General features: G+C 38.6%; 1 protein-coding gene across 2 annotated transcripts in view; it reads right to left on the reverse strand.

Annotated features, from left to right (window-relative positions):
- Window positions 1–6,382: 6,382 nt before the first annotated feature.
- The window catches only part of LOC120530279 (solute carrier organic anion transporter family member 5A1), a 204,077-nt gene continuing 190,913 nt past the window's right edge, over window positions 6,383–19,546 (reverse strand). For both annotated transcript variants that reach the window (XM_039754622.1, XM_039754623.1), the window contains 2 exons: window positions 18,014–18,078; window positions 6,383–9,163 (listed from right to left, as the gene is read on the reverse strand). In XM_039754622.1, coding sequence (XP_039610556.1) covers window positions 8,715–9,163; window positions 18,014–18,078 — 514 coding nt within the window. In that variant the 3' untranslated portion in view covers window positions 6,383–8,714. The remainder of the gene's footprint in view (window positions 9,164–18,013; window positions 18,079–19,546) is intronic.

Raw genomic sequence — 19,546 nt, forward strand, 5'->3', positions numbered from 1 at the left:
AAAAGTGAAGGAACCTAAATACTTTCTGAAAGCACTGTAACTAAGGCAGTAACGTCCCTTTTCATTCAGCTGTAAGAAACTTAATGGAACTACCAGCTGTGATGCCTCACCTTTTCATTTTATCTGACATTTTTTTCATAATAAATTAAAAGTTGGCAATAAAATCTAAAAAAGGAAATGTTGCAGAGAAAATTGTTTCTTTATAGGGAAAAAAACGTCATGATAAATCACAATACATATAATGTAGGGGAAGAATAAAAGGCATTAATAAAAGTGAGTAATTCTTAGAGAATGTAGATAATTAAAATGATAGAGTGTGCCTTCTTATTAGTTTAGTTTGCGATACTGCAGGTAACATGGTATGAAATATCAGATAATCTAGAAGTGGACATGTTACTCTGAATAGGCAGAAGAAGGTGCAGCATGGAAGAGGGAGACAGGAAAAAATCATAATATAATAAAGTGTCTGGGGCACAAAGTAGAGCTTCTCAGTTTTCCCTTCAACAAAAATGGTATGTTATTTTTCTAAAAAGGAATGGGTTAATAGTATTATCTACGTGTATGGTTTCTGTACACTGACTGTTTATACCAGGAGTACTTACTCATCTCTGGTTTTGGAGGTCCACAGTGGTTGCAGGTTTTCATGCCAGTCAATAATTAGATGCAAGGCTTAGCAGATAATGAAACTTGGGATTTAATTATATGGCTTGTTAGTGCTTTCATTCTTCCAAGACAAATCTTTATCACATTGTAGATTTTTCACTTTCTGGGAACGTTATCCATATGTTTTGTGGTGCAGAACAGATTTGTACCTCTTTGTCCTTCATCTTCTCTCTCATTTATTTCAAAACCTTTTATTAAAACAGATACTTCATGACGCATATACACAGCTTTAAACAGAGGCACATTAACTGAAGAGAAAATCGTTCCATTGTCATTTGCAACGCATTATTAACTGATGGTTAAAAAACAATTAAAATCTAAATGCAGCTTCTTACAACTAACATAGGCAATTAAGGGTTCTGAATTGTGGCAAATGAGTTAACTAAAATTAAGCACAAATAACATATTGCTTTAATAGTGAATATGAGGGTTCTAATTAAGGAGCTAGATAAAGTGAAAACCTGTAGTGACTTGTTGACCTCCAGAAGCTGTCTTGTTTAGAGTATAGTGACATTTCTGCTCTGCGGTGGGCTGGCGCCCTGCCTGGGGATTTGTTCCTGCCTTGCACCCTGTGTTGGCTGGGATTGGCTCCAGCAGACCCCCATGACCCTGTGTTAGGATATAGCAGGTTGGAAAATGACTGACTTACTGACTGACATTTCTGCTTATATGTGCTAATCTGCATGCAAAATGTCTGAAAAAAAAATGTCAGACGATACTGCAGGTTAACACTGGGGTGCACATGAAACATTACAAATAATCTAAATCTAATCTGAAATTGAATAATCTGTTAGAAATGGGCCTTGTGGATAGAATTTGAACATTTGTATAAGAATCCTCACTCATGTCTCCCATAGCTTGCATATACTGCACATATCAAAACACAATCTGGCAGACCTGTAGTCTCAGAAGAGAATGTATAGGAGCAGAGGATCACCCTCATTGTGCTGTTCTTCAAAACTAAGGAAACGTATAGAAATGGAATTTCAGCAAAGGTTCATGCCTTAGTCTGTGAGAATACTCCCATAATTGAATCATATATCTTTAACCTTCTTCTTCTTCTCTCGGCTTCTCCCCTTAGGGGTCGTTACAGCGGATCATCTTCTTCCATATCTTTCTGTCCTCTGTGTTTTGTTCTGATCCACCTATTACCTGCATGTCCTCTCTCACCACATCCATAAACCTTTTCTCTTCCCTGACAGCTCTAGCCTTAGCATCCTTCTCCCATTATACTCAGCATCTCTCCTCTGCACACGTCCAAGCCAACGCAATCCCGCCTCTCTGACTTTGTCTCCCAACTGTCCAACTTGAGCTGACCCTCTAATGTACTCATTTCTAATCCTGTTCATCCTCATCACACCTAATGCAAATCTTAGCATCTTTAACTCTGCCACCTCCATCTCTGTCTCCTGCTTTCTGGTCAGTGCCACCATCTCCAACCCATATAACATAGCTGGTCTCACTGCCATCCTGTAGACTGTCCCTTTCACTCTTGCTGATACCCGTCTGTCACAAATTACTCCTGACACTCTTCTCCACCCATTCCACCCTGTCTGCACTCTCTTTTTCACCTCTCTTCCACAATACCCATTACTCTGTACTGCTGATCCCAAGTATTTAAACTCATCCACCTTCGCCAACTCTACTCTCTGCATCCTCACCATTCCACTAACCTCCCATTCATTTACACACATGTATTCTGTCTTGTTCCTACTGACCTTCATTCCTATCCTCTCTAGAGCATATCTCTACCTCTCCAGGGTCTCCTCAACCTGCTCCCTACTATCGCTACAGATCACAATGTCATCAGCAAACATCATAGTCCATGGGGACTCCTGTCTAATCTTGTCTGTCAACTTGTCCATCACCTTTGCAAATAAGAAAGAATCATCTATCTTTAACCTCCTTGGTGTTAACCCCTGAGCATCACTCTTGCCCCAACTTCTATGTACAAATGGTTAAGTTCGAGTTTGTCTTGGGATGAACTATTATGATCCAATGTGCAGCGTTAAACCAGAATAACATTCAGGATGGTATTCTGCTGCCACCTTGTGGATAAAATAACATCATGTTGCAAAAAAGTCATGAATATTTCTATGTATCTTTCCATGCTATTGAAACCAATCAATATTCATGAGAAGAGCGGAGTCTTCAATCAAAATAAACAATGGTGTGTAAACAAGAAGCTGTAAAGCCAGCTTTAGAACAAAGTGAAACTAAACCAGTAGTTGAATCAAGTGATAGCGATAATATGAATTGGTTATCAGACTGACTGATGCACACGCCACTGTACGGCCAAACTGCTGTGATATGCCTAGTGTATTTGGTCATGTGAAGCTTTTAATGGGGCAAAAAGGTAGAATGACTCTGATCAAGTACGGTGACAAGAAAGACGTTAGCCTGCTAAGCACTGTTCACAATTGTGTCGGGGTAATGTGGAAGTCACTAAGCCTTGCTCTGTGGTAGCCCGCAGTAACAATAATGGGCATGTCCATCATACACTGACATTCTACCCCATTAGGTGCAAGCAGCAGAAAAAATATTACAGGAAAAGTGCAGAAAGTGCACTCTTCTACTGTCCCAGTTCCAATATCACGCTGTGTGTTGGCGAGTGTTGCAAAACATATCACACAATAGACGTGTACTAAATCAACTACAGTACAGCAGTGGGCACTAGACATATTTATTCTAATGTTTCTGTGTGTTGATGTTTGCAATTTATATGTTTCTATTACACATAACATTTTTTCCTGTTGAAAAATATATAATGTTTTCGCTAGTTTCTTGGGGGTAAACATAACGGTCCATGTACTTTTTGGTATTTGAAATTTCATTTTAGAAGAAAAAACAAATTGAATGGAATTTTCAGATTTTGATTTTTAAATTAAAGAATAAAATGAGGGAAAATAGATATTTTTTAATTCAATGGTAAGAAACAGCAGTCATAAACTTAAAATTACACATACTTTTCTAGATTTGTGATTCAAATAATGAAAGTGTAATAGCTCAAAAACAACAAAACGGATGCCTTTTCGTTGTCTGAAACTGGAAGCACTTCTTCTTTTGCGTGATTTTTGATTACACGTGTGAGCAGTCCTCATCACAACACATCGATCGACGGCCTTGGAGTTACACTGCATAGCATCAGCAGAGGATGGACCATTACGTCGTTTTTCGGAACAGTAAAAGAGTGACACTCCGGGACGAGGACATGACTGCAGAAAAAGCAAATTGCATCTTTCAGGTAAAAATACAAGCTTTGCAAATCATTTTAGAAGCAAAAACGAAAATGAAAGGAATTTTCAGATTTTGATTTTTGATTAAAGAATAAAATGAGAGAAAATAAGGTATTTTGTAATTCTGTGATAACATAAAGGCAATCATAAAGTTAAAATTACACACACTTTTCTGGATTTATTTGTGATTCAAATAATGAAAGTGTTATAGCTCAAAAACAACAAAACAGATGCATTTTCATTGTCTGAAACCGTAAGTACTTCTTCTTCTGCATGATTTTTGACGACACGTGCGAACCTCCCAACGTCCTCCTCACAAGACATCGACCGACGGCCTTGAAGTTACACTGGCATCAGCAGAGGATGGACCATCACGTTGTTTTTCAGAACAGTAAAAGAGTGACACTCTGGGACGAGGACATGACTGCAGAAAAACGGAGTCGCATCTTTCCGGTAAAAATACAAACTTTGCTTCATTGATGTAGCAGTTTTTTTATGAACATTGTTATTACTTACTGTGAAACAGCGAACATTTGGTGATTTCATTTACTAACACTAAATCTGGCAATTTTTATAGTGCTAGCATTTTGAATGTGTGTAAATGTGTGAATGGTTCCTCATTGACAAATGTAACACATGTTAAGAAAACTTTCTGTAAATCACGTCGCTCTACTAACGTGTTACACTTTTGCGCACTGTTAATACTCGAAACGTTTACTAGCTATAGTAGCCGGTAAAAGTCAATGAGCCACCATTCAAAATGCTAGCACTCTAAAAATTGCCAGACTTACTGTTAGTAAATGAAATCACCAAATGTTGGCTGTTTCACAGTAAGTAACAACAATAATGTTCATATAAGAGCTGTTACATCAATGAAGCAAAGTTTGCAAAGCTTGTATTTTTATTTTTATTTTTAAAGAGTGTCACTCTTTTACTGTTCTGAAAAACAAAGTAACGGTCCATCCTCTGCTGATGCCATGCAGTGTAACTTCAAGGCTGTTGATCGATGTCTTGTGAGGAATACGTTGGGAGGTTCGCACGTGTCTTCAAAAATCGCGCAGAAGAAGAAGTACCTCCGTTTTCAGACAACGAAAATGCGTTGGTTTTGTTGTTTTTGAGCTATAACAGATTCATTATTTGAATCACAAATAAATTCAGAAAAGTATGTGTAATTTTAAGTTTATGACTGCTATTTGTTACCACTGAATTACAAAATATCTTATTTTCTCTCATTTTATTCTTTAATCAAAAATCTAAATCTGAAAATTCCTTTCATTTTCGTTTTTTCATGTTTGCTTCTAAAATGAAATTTTAAATACCAAAAAGTACACGGACCTTTCTCGTTCTCGTTTCTTGCATTTTTCTTTTCTAATGTGCGAAAGAAGAAAAGAAAAAAGTAATTGTTTTGCGTTTTTCATTTTTCCTTTTTAAGTTGAAAATCAAATAAGTGTCTCTTTTTCTTTTTTAAATGATATTTTCTGAAACAAAATTTCAATTACCAAAAAGTACACGGACCCATAACACTAAGGAGGCTATGGTTTCATTTTAGTTGTCTTTTTTGGTTCGTTTTTATATTTCTTTTTTTTTATTATGTACCAGTTTTCAATAATAATATTTTGGTGTGAAATAATTAATTATCATCAGTATTTGAATAAAATATGTAACCTATTATGAAATATTTTACTGGTATTAATATTGTACGTTTTATGTTGGGATCGTTTTGGATAATTTGAGCATTTGTATATGGGTTAACATTTTTAAGATGCGTAATATTGTCCTTCTCTCCCAGTCCTTAATATGCTAGTCACAGTATGGTGGCCTTTCTAAAACATTACCTGCCATAGCATCAGTCTGCAGGTAGATCCTTTTCCACTTCTCATATCAATCAGTTACTTGTGCATGTCTACCTTTCCCTTTTGACTCTCCATTTTGTAAAAAGCAAGAAGTTTCTCCTCCAAGAATTATTTGTCGTGGCACTGAGGCGTGGTGAAGTGTTGCACACTGGTCACTCAAACAAGTAAGGATCCCACTGTACTCTATGGGAACCGACAATAAGACTACCATGACCGGGCTGAACTGGACTGGCCTTCCCTCCCCAGGCCTGACTGCTGCTTTGAAGCCAATGTTTTTGGTGAAAGGGGGCCTCATGACCATGAAATGGAGAAAGCGGGTGCAGAGGAGGGATGGCTGGATATTTATTTTGTGATAGTAACTTATGTCAGTTTCTCCAAGCCACTTAGACCCTGGCCAGCACTGTTTAGGATGTTCAGCTGAAAGGACTGCTTCTGTAGCCACTTTTTAATGTTCTGCACTGGCATAGTATTATTCCTTTCAGCCACATGGCCAAGCGATCATCCTGTGCCATGTACAACGGCTACATGTTCATCCCGTTTCCATCTCTCTTAAAGCGCCATTCCAGTCTCACTTAGAACGGTGATTCATGACAGAGTGAAGGCACACAGTACAGTGACTACTGCTTATTCTTTCTGCTTTCTGCATTTTATTGACAAATATCAAGTATTCAAAGTATCTGTAAACAAACTGTTCACAAAATTTATACTGACTTTGTTCCTGATGAACAAAAAGTAAATAACAGCCTTTAGATATCTATTTGCTCAAAATAAATACAATACTGAAAAAACAAAATAAGAAAAATAAATTTCCTATAGACTAATTAAAAGAGCCAACATTATAAACAGGCAATATTTCTTTTCCTTTTTCATCACAAATATACCACATAAATGTACAGTACAGATGATGAGATCACTTGTTGAGGCAGCATACCATTCGCTGCTGTTCACGCCATGCCCTGCAGGGGCACTCTTCGTTTTTATTGTAGAGGTATGTGGTTGTGTTAATAATGCCCATTTATTACATGAACTACGAGTGTGAGGCACACACTCCAGCAGACTTTAGCGAAAAAAAAAAAGACATAAATAAAATTCTCCACTTAAAAAAAGCTTTTCATAAAACCTTTCAAAAATTAGTGCAAGCACATTAGCAGGCTAAGCGCTTATTCAGTGTTTTCACGCAATCAACAAATCTGAAGATCAACTCAATTTTGTAAAAAGCTTCAAAATTACAAAGGATGTTTTTTTGTACTTTGCCAGAAATGTCTTGTGGAATTTTTTCAAAAGCACTTAGACTGCTTCTAATTTATTAGTAAAGATATTGGTTTGAAGAATTTGGTTAACTATTGTGGCCACATCCAACAGGTGACCAACAGCGACTGACTTATCATCAGAGTTGATGGAGAGGCTGAAACGGGATGCTGTGTGTTATTTCCAGCTCACCTAAAGCATTCCAAAAATTGATGTTAGACTCCGTATGTCTTTGAGCGCTTTGGTACACCTGGCACAGGCTGGTGGCACAATACGTTTAGCTAAAGTGGGAAACTCAGTTTCTATACATGATGAAATATCAGTAGTTACCACAAATGCCTTCAAAGCCTTTTGCCTTTGGAGACTCATTTTGATCATCGTGTATGTTGCACTAACAAACTGACAGAAAAACAGATTTCTCAAGTACACCCCCAAGTGAACCAGGCTGTGGGAGAAGATTAACCCGTCCAGCCTGCTGCATGTTTCTGTTGCTGCTGCCACATTAAAGCTGGCAATCTGAGAAAAAAAAAACGGCAATGATGGAAGTAGAGGAGCGCAGCAGAGACCGAAGACGCAGCCTTATCAGCTTTCACTTCCAGGGGATGAATGATTTGTTGGAGGTTCGACTCTGAATGGCAAAGTGCCTGGCTTCGTCGAGAGTCACCTTGATATCGTACAGTGTGCATCACGGAGCATTAAACAGTGTATCTGACGTAAGTTCTGACTAAATAAATCAACAAACAAATAAATACAGTGGCACAGTTTTTTTTTTTTTTTTGCTTGTCATTATTACTATATCTATTGATATTTTCAAACTGTTTTTTGGTATGCAGTACATGTGTGGACCAAGTGCGACAGTATTTTAGATCACCCACCGGTGGCACTGGGGCTGCCGAGGGTGAGGCACTATTAGTAACGAAGGTCCATTCTGAGCAAAAATGGACAGTTTAGTCTCCTGCCAAATGAACAAGAGGCCTACAAAACTGCAGAAATAGAAATCATACACGTAGATGCTCATAATTGATTAAAGTATCATGGTCACGATGGTTACCTTACATCAAGAAGCTTTATTTATAATGACTAATTATACTTTGACCTATCGGCGACTATATGAGATGAGATTTGAAAATTCAATTTTAGTATAATATATTAAGGGTACATGGTTCCAGAAGATGCAAACGATTGCATAGTACACTATATTATTTGTGCTTACGTAGCAGCTTTTTATTTTAATTGTTTACTTCTGATAGACTCTAAACCTATGCCATTTGCAAAAGTTGAAATATCCTGCATTATTTCATCCATATAGCACCACAATTTATTAAACCTAAATACAATTTGGTTAAAATATACTCCTTTTCACTGGAGTTAAACTGATATGCATAATATTTCTTTTTCTCCATCTGAGTTCTTTACGTCAGCCTCTTTCACGCAAGAGCACGAAAAAAAGAAAACAGCAACTTGAACAAAATACAAAAGAAACCAAAAAACAAAAAGTCTTGAATGGCGCAGAATTCTGAGGTGTCCAGCCCTCACTTTCTGTGTTGAGAATCTGTGTCAGGTGGTTTTTTGTCTACATAAAAAAAATGAAAGGTTCAGAGATTATTAAAAAGAAAAACTCAGAAAAAGGAAGGCACAGCTTTTCAAACGTTTCCAGGCTTCAGGAGTAAATGAAAGAAAGAGAGAAAGAAAACGACAGGAACAGAGTGAGGGCCTAGATTTCTGCAGTGACTTCTTCTAGCGTGTGTTCTGGGTGGGTTATTGCTTCCAGTGAATAGCCAGGGCGACTCGGGCAGCTGTCCCCTCGATTTAGCACCAGGCCTTCACTGTGTTCAGCCTTGGAGGTGAAGGCAGGACAAGATCGAGTCCGTGCATAGTTTTGCTGGCTGCCGGCATTTCCAACTAACTCACATACTGTATTCACTGGTGTTGCCCTTTGCCTCCATCGCTGCAGTCTGTCTTCTTTGTATTTGATAGAGTACCATGTCAAGAAGATAAAGATGAATCCCACAAACTTGAGGCTAGCGGCCAGTCCAAAATATACAAAGCGGAAGGAAGTGACATCATATTCCCAGCAGGAACCGTGCACTCCACAGTCTTGTTGCCAAAGCATACACGTGGTGTCAATGACTGCTCCGAAGTATATTGGTGTAGGGATGTATGCTAGACAAAAATAAAATTGAGAGGAAAAGATTAGTAAAGCAGAACCCGTTATTGGTGTCACCTAACTGGCCGAACTTCTCTCGACACCGTCAATGTATATCACCTCCAGAAATAGAGTCCAATGCTCAGCCAACCTCAGATGGATTGGGCAACACTGAACTGCCATTGTACTCATTTTGTTTGACCAAGAAGTTCAAAAAGTGACTGGGTAAGAAGAAAGACAAATATCACCACATTGACTCATGCCACGGCACACCCCACACATTGGGTGACATTACTCTCTTCCCCATTGTCTGTTTAGTTTTGTGTGCAGCCTGACAATGATGATGACACATACTAAAAAGACCTGTTCTTTTTTTTTTAACCCAATTATTTTCTTTGAGTGCCTAGAAGTTGGACCTTTGAGCCTTTCCTAGATTTATGGAGTCTATTCAATATATTTTAGACAGGCAACACAAAGAAAGTGCACTCTCAGAACCATCACACCAGATTTTCCATTTTTGACAATCTGACTGCCTTCCTTCAATATATTAAAGTTTGTGTTGTAAGGCATTAAAAAGAAGAAATCGAAATATTTGCCTTCATAAAGAATTAAACATGCTTCTTTTTCTCTTGAACAAACTCAAAAAGGCAGATTTCTCAAGTACTGTGCAGATTTGCCCTTTTCCAAGTGTGAGTGAGCTTCATGAGCAATCTCAAAATCATTTATGAATGTGGATGAGGCCACATTTTTCAGGACCTCTTAACAGCTGAGTGAAACATAAGCGCTGCCAATCTAAAATGGAACTGCTAAAATTTCAGAAGGATCAGGCTAGAAAGTTGACAGATACTACAATCTGCTGAAGGAGTGATGCAACACACCACATCCTCAACATACGTGAGCACAAAGCGACCATATGTGCCATTCATTTCAAGGAATGAGTCACAAGGACTTTTTAGGAGCAAATTGTTATGGAGTCAGCCTTGGATTTTTGTTGTCTGTCACAAAGAATTATGCTGACATCTTAAATCAAGGTGGGCACTTTTTAGTAATTCATTTTTACATCATAAATGAAAACTGAGTGGCTTTTTTCTCCTGGTACTCTCCTACTTTTCCTTCCAGGCCCCAAGGTGTGTGTGTGAGTTTCTAATTGTTGACATGAGCTGGTCCTGCCTAAGATGGAGTGGCTCCCCAGTCATGCCTGGTACCTGCTTTTAATTGATGCTGCAGCCCATGCTCATGCCAACTTGTTTTGTTAGCACAGCTACCCATATTATATTGCAGAGAGAGCAGATACATTTAAGAGGGGCACAGTGATCCAGTCCAAAGTTGTCCCTAGTGTATGCTTGGTGTGTGTGTGTGTGTGTGTGTATCCTGTGGTGGGCTGGTGCCCTGCCCAGGATTTGTTCCTGCCTTGCACCCTGTGTTGGCTGGGATTGGCTCCAGCAGATCCCCGTGTTAGGATATAGCGGGTTGGATAATGACTGACAGTGATCCAGCAATTACAAAGTGAATATTATTCACCTTAATATCAAACTTACAATGTCAAATTACAAATAAAAGGCAACAGAACTGAAATGAGGGTTCTGTTCTAAATTAAACTCCTCAGTTACAGCCCCTCCATGGTCCTGAATGTAAACAAGCACATCCAAAGAAATAAATGAATGAAAGAGTGACAGTACATGAAGCTATAGGAAAGCTTTTTGTATTGTGTAATACTGCATTTGGACACTAGGTGGAGCAGGTTAGTGCACATTTACACTCCATTAAGTCAGACCGACAAGAGTGGGAGCTGGCAGATCGGGTTTAGGCCGATTCAAAATGCGATGTTACAACAGCAAACTGCTCACCGCACGGTGCTATGGACCCCCCAGCCTCCTAACATTTCAAGGTGTATTCTGTCAGTTGATTTCTTTATATAATATGCTCTGCCATATTGGATACAGCTTAACCTTACCCATTTTTAGCATCTCATATATTTAAGAAAGTGTTTGTCACTATGGCCCTGTGAAAACCTCAGGTGTTAATTGTTAATTTCTATGAATTGTCAGGTGATCAGGTATAAAATACCTGGCACATCTTGAAACATGATATGGTGTAGAGTTTCATTCCTGAGACTAAAATGAAACTTTTATAGCATCAAACTTCAAAAAATGTATTTTATTTGAAAAAAAAATGACCATGCCAAGTTATGTTACATTACTTTTAAAAAGTGTGATTTGTTGACAATACAGAAGGAAATGAACAGACGTGTTGGTCTTTTACATATCAAAATTTTGGGTTCAATTCAAATCCCATACCTGGATGTTGTCCGTATTATCTTTGCAAGTTTCTCCCGAAGGACCCCAGTTTTAACACCCACATACCCAAAAATGTGCAGGCTAAGTAAACTGACAGTACTTCCAAAATGGCCCCTGCATGCACATAGGCTCTGGAATGGACTGACTCTCTAAATAAAGCTGTTTTCTACCTTTGTACCCTGTGGTGAATGTAGTGACATGAAAGATGGCTTCCCACACTGGGATGGTTGGAATGTGTGGCCTGATCACTGCCTATGTGCAGTTTGCATGTTCTCCCTGTGAAGTCCTGTCATATCCTGAAGATAAGTAGATTTGATCAAGAGGCAACTCTAAATGGGATTGGTGTAAGAGAGGTATGGGCATGAATGTACCCTGTGACAGACTGGCATTCTGTCCACACTTTTATTCTTATGTTGCCAATAACAGTATGCACCATCACCAGGTGGTTAGTAGAGCTGGCTGGATTATGATAAAATATCAAGCATTACAGTTAAAGCTGACAAAAGTAATTATATGTAGGCTGTAATTTGCAGAATAGACAATATAGCACAAATTATAATAATTAAGCATTCCAAAAAAATTTAATTTTAAACATTTCCTGTTGGCAGGGCTATTTCTAAAGATGACTTGGAGACCCACTCTGGCCTGGTCTGTTAATCAGTTCATCGCACTGTACTGTTTCCCATTGTATAAAATGATTGATAGAAACTAAAAACTAATTAAGAAACCATTTTTATAAAACAAATATTGTAAAGAATTAAATTAAATTTCAAAGGGATGCTCCATAGCCATTTTTAAATGATATAATGGATAACAAGATGCCAGCAATCCCAGACAGAACACTGCCTGTAATACCTGCAATAGTCAGAGGGTTATAGAGAGAAGGCTTAAGGACGAGACCACCACAATTGGGAGGAGCACTTTGGTTTTATGCCATAGAGGGGTACAATTGATGCAGTCTTTACACTGAGACAGCTCATAAGCAAGCATCTAGAAGATTATAAAGAATTGCATATGGTGTTTATTGATTTAGAGAAGACTTATGATTGAGTACCACGTCAAGAGTTCTAGAGGTGAATGAGAGAGAGAGGAGTACCAGAAAAGCATATGAGGATTGTCCAGGATGGTTAGTGAGGACTTTGGTTAAAAGCAGTGTTGGGGGGAATAGACAAGATACTAGTTAGAGTAGGTCTGCACCACTGATCTTCTTCAAGTCCTTACCTCTTTGAACTGTTTATGGATGTGTTGAGACATGGGACTATAGACCACTCTCCCTAGTGCATTGTTTTTTGCTGATGACATTGTGTTGCGTAGCACCAGAAAAGAGAAAGATGGAAGAATGGAGAAGGGCTTTGAAAGATAGGGGGTTGAAGATAAACAGGAAGAAGACAGAAGTTATCCTGCCAGGAGAGCTTTTAAAAAGAGTGGATACATTTAAATATCTAAGAGTAGTGTTAGACCAGATGGTTAACTAAATGCTGAGATAACCTACAGAGTGCAATTGGAAGGAGATATCAGCAGTACTGTGTGATCATATAATTAAGGTGAAGGTTAAAGCTGAAGTTTTTAAGACAATGGTAAGACCAGCAATGATGTATGGAGCTGAGACAGGAGCAGTAAAGGGAGCACAGGAGAAGACGTTAGATGTGGCAGAAATTAGATTGTTAAGATGGATTTGTGGAGTTACAAAAAGGACAGAATACAAAATGAGACAGTCAGAGATAAAACAAAAGTGGGAGAGATATCTAAGAAAGAAACAATGAATATGTGGGCAAAAGAGTGAATGGAATTATGAAACCATTTTTATAAATCTAATACTGTAAAGAATGAAATTCAATTTCAGAGGGATGCTCCATAGCCATTTTTTATTGAACTACTGGGATTTTGACAAAACCAATCAAATTTACAAAAAGGCATTAAGATAAAGCAAAAAGCCCCAGGCATTGTGGGGATGTATGACTAGAAGCTGCTTAATGGGCATCATAAAGAAAGACTAAATGAGGACCTGCCAGTGTAAATTTACAGTGTCTTGGAGATATAAATATACACATACAGTAGTGTAGCCTAACATTATGCTTTATGTTCCACATACGCCCCATTCCTCTAATACCTAAACTAGTCCTGCATGCCAGCCTACAATTAAAACCCAATACACAAATGCTTAATACACAATATGAGGCATTTCATAAAAGAAAAGTAACTGCTGACAGCAACTGAACATTTCTGAAAATAAATGAAAGGTACAAAATTCACTGTGCATCCAAATGTAATGACTGAGTGCGGGTCGGTGGGTTTGTTGATGCACAAGCAGCCTGATTTGGGAAAAATGCTTGCAGCTAAAAAGCCGTCAGTCATTCTGAGGCAAATCATCCCCAGCGAGATTTGTCACCTCCACTGCATTTATAAGTGAATAAGCACACCTTACGAGGAATTCAGTTTGATGTTTTGATCTTGGACATGTGTAGAAAGGATTTCCAGGATGTATTCATATTTGAAGCATCTGCAGGCTGATACCAGTATCACCAATGATTCAAAATATTGAGGTACACAATATTCTGTGTGTGACACACTCAGACATGCCATCCATCAGTTGCGTCTCAGTAATGCTGGTCCTCAGGGCATAGCTGAACATGGTGGATACTTAAGAGTCAAATGCGGCATGATTTAATAGAGATGAAAGGAGACTGGAGGAGGTGGAAATGTGCAGGTGGTAGTTGGCACATGAGAAAATAACAACAGAGGCCACTCATACAAAGAAGCACAAACATTAAAGACACAGGAAATACCAGGAATTAGGAACTGGAGCTGAGAAGAAATATCACAACTGAGCGCCAATGAGAAGGTAAAGCTGCTTAAATATGAAGAGAGCAGAGCGTGCAGGTGTGCATCATGGTAACTGTCGTTCAGTGTGAAAGGGATTTGTCTAACAAAGCCTAGCCTCACACTTTAAAACGTGTGCTTTTTGAGAGAATGCAGTGGTCCAACATGGATAGCCAAATGTTATGCAAAGGAATTTACAAGAGGAGTAACTTCCGTCTTTGATCAAAACAGTAACAAGTGCAGACTTAAGAAACAAAAATGAAAACCAAACCCACCATCACACTGAAGGAAAAACACTTCATGTAACATTCCCCAGGGTCTGTGACATGCAGGGATGGCCTGAACATATGGGTGACATCACCAAGTGTAAAATATTCTGATGCACTGTATGTTGTTTGGGGACGTAAAATGAAAGTTAAAAAAGCGTGTGTGAACTCATCAAAAGCAATCATTTTGACCTTTAAAGATGCCACCTCCATTTAAAAAAAACTTTCGGTCTAGCTGGCAAGTCGAACATCAGGGTGGCAAAACATTCATTAGAAAAAGTGTCTGAACTTGTTAACAGGAGCTCGGTGTGTTTGTCAAATTAGTAAAGGGAAAACACTGATATGTCATGTGTGCCTTTACTGTAGAAGTCCAAAGGCATGGAACCCTGACAAGTGCCACCCAGCTCCAGGAAACTGGTTTTCAAATCCTGACATGCTACCTTTCTGTGGTTTCTTTCTATTCGTATTCTAGCGATGTGTGCTCGAGCGATTGGGGTCTCAGGGAGGGTGTTTGTGTAAATTTGCCCTGTGAAAAAAGTGGCTAAGTTTCTCCCTCATGTCTAAATGTTCCCCAGATACGTTTCTGGTCCAATGTCTCGATGCATGCTCAATAATCCAGGTAAGGAAATTCTAGAAAGTTTATTTCTGTTCATCTGGACATAGTTTTTTTCCGATACATTTCATCACTCATCCAAGTGACTTCCTCAGTCTCCAGTGTCCGATGAAGACTGAGGAAGTCACTTGGATGAGTAATGAAATGTATCGGAAAAAAACTATGTCCAGATGAACAGAATCAACTTTCTAGAATTTCTGGTCCAATATAAATGTAAAATTAGACTAAGCATATTCTGAGGATTCAAGAGTTCTGGAAGGTGTTAGGCTTCCACCAAGCTTTGTGACCATTTCATTTTCCACTTTTACTCATCTGATAGCTGCACCTGAGAGTTAAATAAATCCTCAGTGCAAGATTATGGAAAATGGTAGCAAATGTGTGTTTCATACTGCAGAGGTTAACTCCTTTTTCAGAAATATATGATTAAGAAATGTGAATTACCAATTATCAGTAGACTTCCACAACCAACAATAGAGTCGAACGAAGTGATGTTTACATCACTTGAGTTCAACCTGGCGTCTATACCAACTATTTAATTCATCTCAAACTTAACTGGCCTTGGTTTTTAATTACATGATAGTGTAAAGGGCTATTAAAGACATGTTTTATGTGCGTGTGTGATCATTTAATACATTTATATCTCTTCTCAGTGGTTTATTTAACCAGTGCCAGTGCGGTTGGTGGGTTGCACTTGAGAATAAGTAATCCCCTTGTTAGTGACTCGGTAATTGTCTGGTGCCCGCTGTAGGAGATGTGGCATTCATGATATATAAGTGTAAAGGAACAAGACATGAGGGAAGACAAGGGGGAAATGGGAGGAAAAGAAAAAAGAGTCGGGTGGGTGCATCAAGGGCAGGAGGAGGACCACCAAGGTGGAGAGTGGATGAGTCAAGCATTAATTGAGTCTGCTGAGTGGTGGTTAAGAGACCAGAGATAACATTCAGGGTGAGCTCCATGCAAAGGTGACTGATGGCAATACTCTAATTGAATGGAGTGCTGACGCAGAAATGAAAAATTAATGGGGGCTTTCTTGGGTGTTGGACAATGCAGTAACTAAGCTTTTTACACTGGGCAGGTTTCTGGAGTCTTTGCTGGGATTACTGATCGGAATGCTGAATACAGAACGACTTTTGGGGCGGACTGGATTGTGATTTCTGGAATGCCTTTTTAACTGTTGCTTAAAATTATTTTTATTGAAGATTATTTATTGGAATGCACTTGAGCACTTTTTTCTTATTGAATAAACATTGACTTGATATTTGCACCTTTACAATCATGTCTGTCTCCTGACATGCTACTAATCCATTTCAGTTACTTGGGACAGGCGACCATGGAGGTGAACATGGAGGATCACGTACATAATTATATTCTAACATCAGTTATTTTGATGTCTGAATGATGCAAAACTATTTCAAAGTCAGAAATGTGATATCTTTATCTCCGATGAAGTAAACTACAAAAGTTAAAAATGCCCCTGAACACACCTGAATATTATGCTATGCATCTATTCAATTACTTGCTTAGCTTTTACTTCATGTGCATATTTATAATTGAATACTAACCCTCACCTATTCTGTTTCTTTTCTCGGTACCCAAATGTGGCAATTGATGCCACGGCCCACCTGCCAAGTTGTTTGCCTGCCTATGGTAAAGTCATTGCTGATGGAGGATCACAGGAATCATGGGAAAGAGGGGTCCTTTCATCGGAGCAACGTTTCAGCCGTGGCATGGCCAAATGGGGAGGCAGCTAGATGGATGAGGTCTCCAGGACTCTAAAAATATCCAAACCTAATTATGTCATATCATCTACTGTTAAACCATACTTCTAAAATTTTTATTATTATGCTGTCTTAAGGAATTGTTCTGTTCTGTGTATTGTATTGTATTGTATTGACCCCCTACTTTTGACACCCACTGCACGCCCAACCTACCTGGAAAGGGGTCTCTCTTTGAACTGCCTTTCCCGAGGTTTCTTCCATTTTTCAAGGTTTTTATTGGGAGTTTTTCCTTGTCTTCTCAGAGAGTCAAGGCTGGGGGGCTGTCAAAAGGCAGGGCCTGTTAAAGCCCATTGCGGCACTTCCTGTGTGATTTTGGGCTATACAAAAATAAACTCTATTGTATTGTATTGTAAACTGTATTTAAAATGGAAACCAAGAGCCAAAAGGACATAAACATTAATGGAGAGCAAATAACAACTGAATAGTCCATTTTGACAGATGTGGAGGTGAAAACACTTCATACACAAAGGTATCTAATATATTGGAACATTATATTGGCTATTAGTTAATGAGACAAGCTTGAAGGACTGAATGGTTGTCTCTCATTTGTCATTTGTTCTAATGTAATTTGAAAGGGGTAATTAAAACTGATTTTCTATATACATCATCAAATCGATACTGCAAGAAGTTATGAGACCTGCTATCTACTGTATGTGTGTTTATAGTTTTTTTATGTGGAAAGAAACTACTAAGGAATGCTGGGTGTGTTGCAGCCAGCATTTTCACTGGATCACGAGAAGACTCGTTTCAATGTGGATCAAAAGTGTTTATACTAAGCATTTGATTCAGATCAGCTTTTGCAGGGAAAAGTGTGTTTTGCTACTCACATTACCAAAGTAAGCAAAAAAGCAGATGTTTGGTATTGCACAAACATTTTAGGTTATTTTATTCAGTCACACAAGTGAACAAGCAAACAAATTTTACATTTGAGGAGGGCCACAAAGGCTAACCAAATTCAATGTGGCTGAAAGCAGCCGAGTACATTTGAAGGCATTCAGAAGTATTCAACCATTCAGCCAGGCTAACTTTAGAAACTTTGCTCCAACAGAACAAACAGACTGACTGACTCAATGAACAATTACTCGGTGCTTACCAAGAGTTCGTAGAAGTACAAACTGCATGCCTAGTGCAAAAGGCCTCTCCTGATCGTCCACAGACCTGTACAACAGAAGAGAAGACATTCCACTATGAGCTTTTCATTTCATGTTAAACTTTACCAACATATACTCGGAGAGCAAACCTCTCACTGTTTTGTTTAAATACAAACACAACATTCTCCAGCCAGCCCATCCTAATTCACGGTAATGGGGGCTAGCAACTATGGCAACAGCACTGGGCACCAGTCTACTGCAGGGCCCACTCACACAGATACCCAGAGTCACAGCCCTTATCTCTAATTTGACTGAATATGAAATTGCACACTGAAATTTTCTTGAATGTGATATTTTTATTTCAGAGTATTACTTTAATTCACTTTAATTCTATTTTGTTTGTTCCATAGGTATTGGGAACCCTGACACAGATAACTGGGTTCATGGAATGGGTGGATAATTTGTCCCAATGATTACATGCACTTGAAGCTGGACGGATGGAACACAAGTATAGGGTGGTCCAGATCTAATTATGCAATTTTCATTACACTATAACTTATTAAGTTTATTACATAGAAAATCACCCGAAAAATCCCAGACCATCGAGAAGTGTGCGAACTGACGACATGGAGAATCTTCTTTGTGCCGAACTGTAATCTTCCCCGCATAAATCAAAGTCATCCAGATGATCTGGATCTGCATATTTAGATCTGGACCACCCTGTAGTTAAGTTATACCCAGAAATAAAAGGAGACAATGTGTCCTTCATCCTGGTGCTCATCTTTTCATGTCAAATTCAGACCACTAGAGTGTCCCAATTAAATAGTAATGTGACTTAATTCTGTCAGTATTTACTGGGGGTGCTCTCTAAACTGTCTTAACGTGTAAGCAGGTAAGAATAAACAGGTCTGAATAACAGAATCTCACAGTTACAGGATATTAGACAGTAATGGACATACAGAATGATCTTTTATACACAACAAATCCTTAAGGAATTTTCAGATATATAGTTTCTGAGAAGGATTGCCTTACAGCAACCAAGTAACTTTAAGTTCATGTAATGCTATTTCCCATCACTGGTTCTACATATAGTAAGGTAGGTACACCCTTTAGGTTTTACTTACGAGCGCATACAGACGTGGACAAATTTGTTTGTACCCCTCCCCGAAAAAAGAAGAACCCACAATTGTCTCAGAAATAACTTGAAACTGATAACACCCATCATTGTTTATTCCATATTCAACAATAATAATACTTTGCTTTAGAGTTTTGATTAAACAGAATAGTTCAAATAATAACACAAATGAAAGTGGCATAGACAAAAATGTTGGGATACTTAACTTAATATTTTCTTTCATAACCTTTAGAGGCCATGACTGCAAACAAGTGATTCGCGGAGCTCCTAATGAAACTTCTGCTCTTGCCCCCAGGTAGTTTGGCCCACTCTTACTGAGCAAACTGCTTCTCCCTTCTCCAGTCTGCATGTTTCAGTTCTTTCCATTGATGAGCGATAGGATTCAAATCAGGGCTCGTAG

The sequence above is a fragment of the Polypterus senegalus genome, chromosome 5, assembly GCF_016835505.1.
Source record: "Polypterus senegalus isolate Bchr_013 chromosome 5, ASM1683550v1, whole genome shotgun sequence".
NCBI classification, from domain to species: Eukaryota; Metazoa; Chordata; class Cladistia; order Polypteriformes; family Polypteridae; genus Polypterus; species Polypterus senegalus.